A 1945-nucleotide genomic window follows, 5' to 3' on the forward strand; every position below is an offset into this window, starting at 1 on the left:
GACACGCGGTTCCCCATGTAATTAAGCTCCATTCTCTTTGCAGACAACCCACGGGCCTAAAACTGCAACTGGGGATAAAGGCTAGACTTCAGCATGAGCACAGAGCATGATCCCCGCCCCCCCCCCACCCCCCGCAGGAGTGCTGGGGGCTCTCTTACCTGCCTAGATCAAGTGCAGCCCTTTGCAGGGGCAGAGATGTTGACCCCATGACCTGATAAGGCTTGCAAAGTTCGAAGGATAAAAGGTCACCTTGAATCAGTGAATGAATTGACTTTTACTAAGCCCTGACCACGGGCACCACACAGTGAAGGCATGTGCACATCCATTCTCGTATTAAGCCCCTCCTCACAGCGGCAGCCCTGTTGGGGGCGGGGGCTCATCATCTCCGTTGTACACAAAAGGAAACCGAGGTTCAGCTCCGAGGGGTAACTTGCCCAAGGCCACACAGCTGGGGCAGGCGGCAGGAGCTGGGGAAAAGGGATCTGAACCCAGGTCGTCAGACCCTCCCTCTTGCCTGTCTCCACTCCCCGCACAGCGCTCCCACCCCCAAGGCTGCACCTTGGCTGCCAGGTCCTTCCAACCCAGGCCTGACCAGGCAGCCCCTCACAGGATGGCTTTCTTCACGTGGTCTTGAGGGTGGTCTGGTAAGAGAGGAGGGGGAGCGTCTGAGCCCAGAAAGATGAGGTCGCCCAAGCGGAGGTCGTCCTGTTTGGAGGAAGAGGTGGCCCAGGCCCGTGGCCCGGTCTTTCCTCGCCAGCAGGCACTCCTGGCACCTCTTGCTCACCAGGTAGGCCAGCTCCACCAGGTTGAGCACGGTGCAAACGATGGCCGTGATCACCGTGAAGAGAGTGAAGATGTTCTTCTCCGTGGGCTTGGAGGTGAAGCAGTCTACCGTACTGGGACACGGAGCCACGTGGCACGTGACCACACGAGGGAGGGTGTAATTGGGGTAGAGCGAGTGGAACACGTGGAGGAAGGCGGCATCCACGCCGGCCTTGAACACCAGGCTGTAGACGTGCGTCCACCAGAGCCGCCCACTTCTTGCCGGGGTCTGGGTAGAGGCGCCCACCGTTCTTCCCTGCTGCATCTTGGTGCTTCTTCTCCCGGGCCTCGCGGTAGCCGCGTGCATGACCACGAGCCGCGAGGGGCACGTGACCAGGATGAGCTGCAGGGCCCGGAGGCGCACGTGGGACACGGGGAAGAACTCGTCAAAGCAGACGTTGGAGCAGCCCGGCTGGCGGGCGTCACAGTCCAAGGCCCTGTGGTCATCACTCCACGCGCGCTCGGCCGTAACCAGGTACACCAGCAGGCGGAAGATGAAGACCAGGGACAGCCAGGTGCGCCCGAAGGCTGTGGAGTACTTGTTGACCCTGCTCAGGAGCCCCTCCAAGATCCCCCAGTTCACGGTGGCCCCGGGCATCAGCCGCTACTGCAGGGAGAGGATGACTGTCATTTCCCAAGTTTATAGAACACTCACCCTCAGCACCTTATAGAACAGGGTCACCGGCTTGGATTCTCCCAGCCACGGAGGAGCTAGGTTCTAGTATCGTCTCCTTTACAGCTGAGGGAAACTGAGGTTCAGAGGGGTTATGCAGGGTCACACGCGATTAGGTGCAGAGCTGGGCCTTGAGCACGGGTCATTCAGCCCAGAACCCAACTCTTACCCATAAAAGTGAGTGAAGGCGGGTCCGGGGAGCTACTAGTCCTCCCAGGTCTTAAGGAGGTGGCACATGCTGACATCCCTCTCTCAACAATGGCCCTCCTCCTCAGCGAGTCAGACCTGGGGATGACTTCTTTCCTTTCTGAGCTAGGCTCTCTCCCCTTAGACAGCTTCCTCCCAAGGGGAACCTGCTCTTTGCCTTTTACTTGGTTTTGGGGGATGGGGCTAGAGAGGAGGCTGGAACCTTGTCCCCAAACTCCTGTCTGGTCTAACACCATAAATATC

General features: G+C 59.2%; 1 protein-coding gene across 1 annotated transcript; it reads right to left on the bottom strand.

The window, feature by feature from the left end:
* Window positions 1-603: 603 nt before the first annotated feature.
* On the bottom strand, window positions 604-1420 carry GJB5 (gap junction protein beta 5). The gene is given in 4 exon segments (XM_024125306.1): window positions 604-721; window positions 723-1037; window positions 1039-1123; window positions 1126-1420. Coding segments are annotated over 4 exon segments (813 nt in total).
* Window positions 1421-1945: the final 525 nt, after the last annotated feature.

This window comes from Physeter macrocephalus, chromosome 3 (genome assembly GCF_002837175.3).
Source record: "Physeter macrocephalus isolate SW-GA chromosome 3, ASM283717v5, whole genome shotgun sequence".
In the NCBI taxonomy this organism is placed as follows: domain Eukaryota; kingdom Metazoa; phylum Chordata; class Mammalia; order Artiodactyla; family Physeteridae; genus Physeter; species Physeter macrocephalus.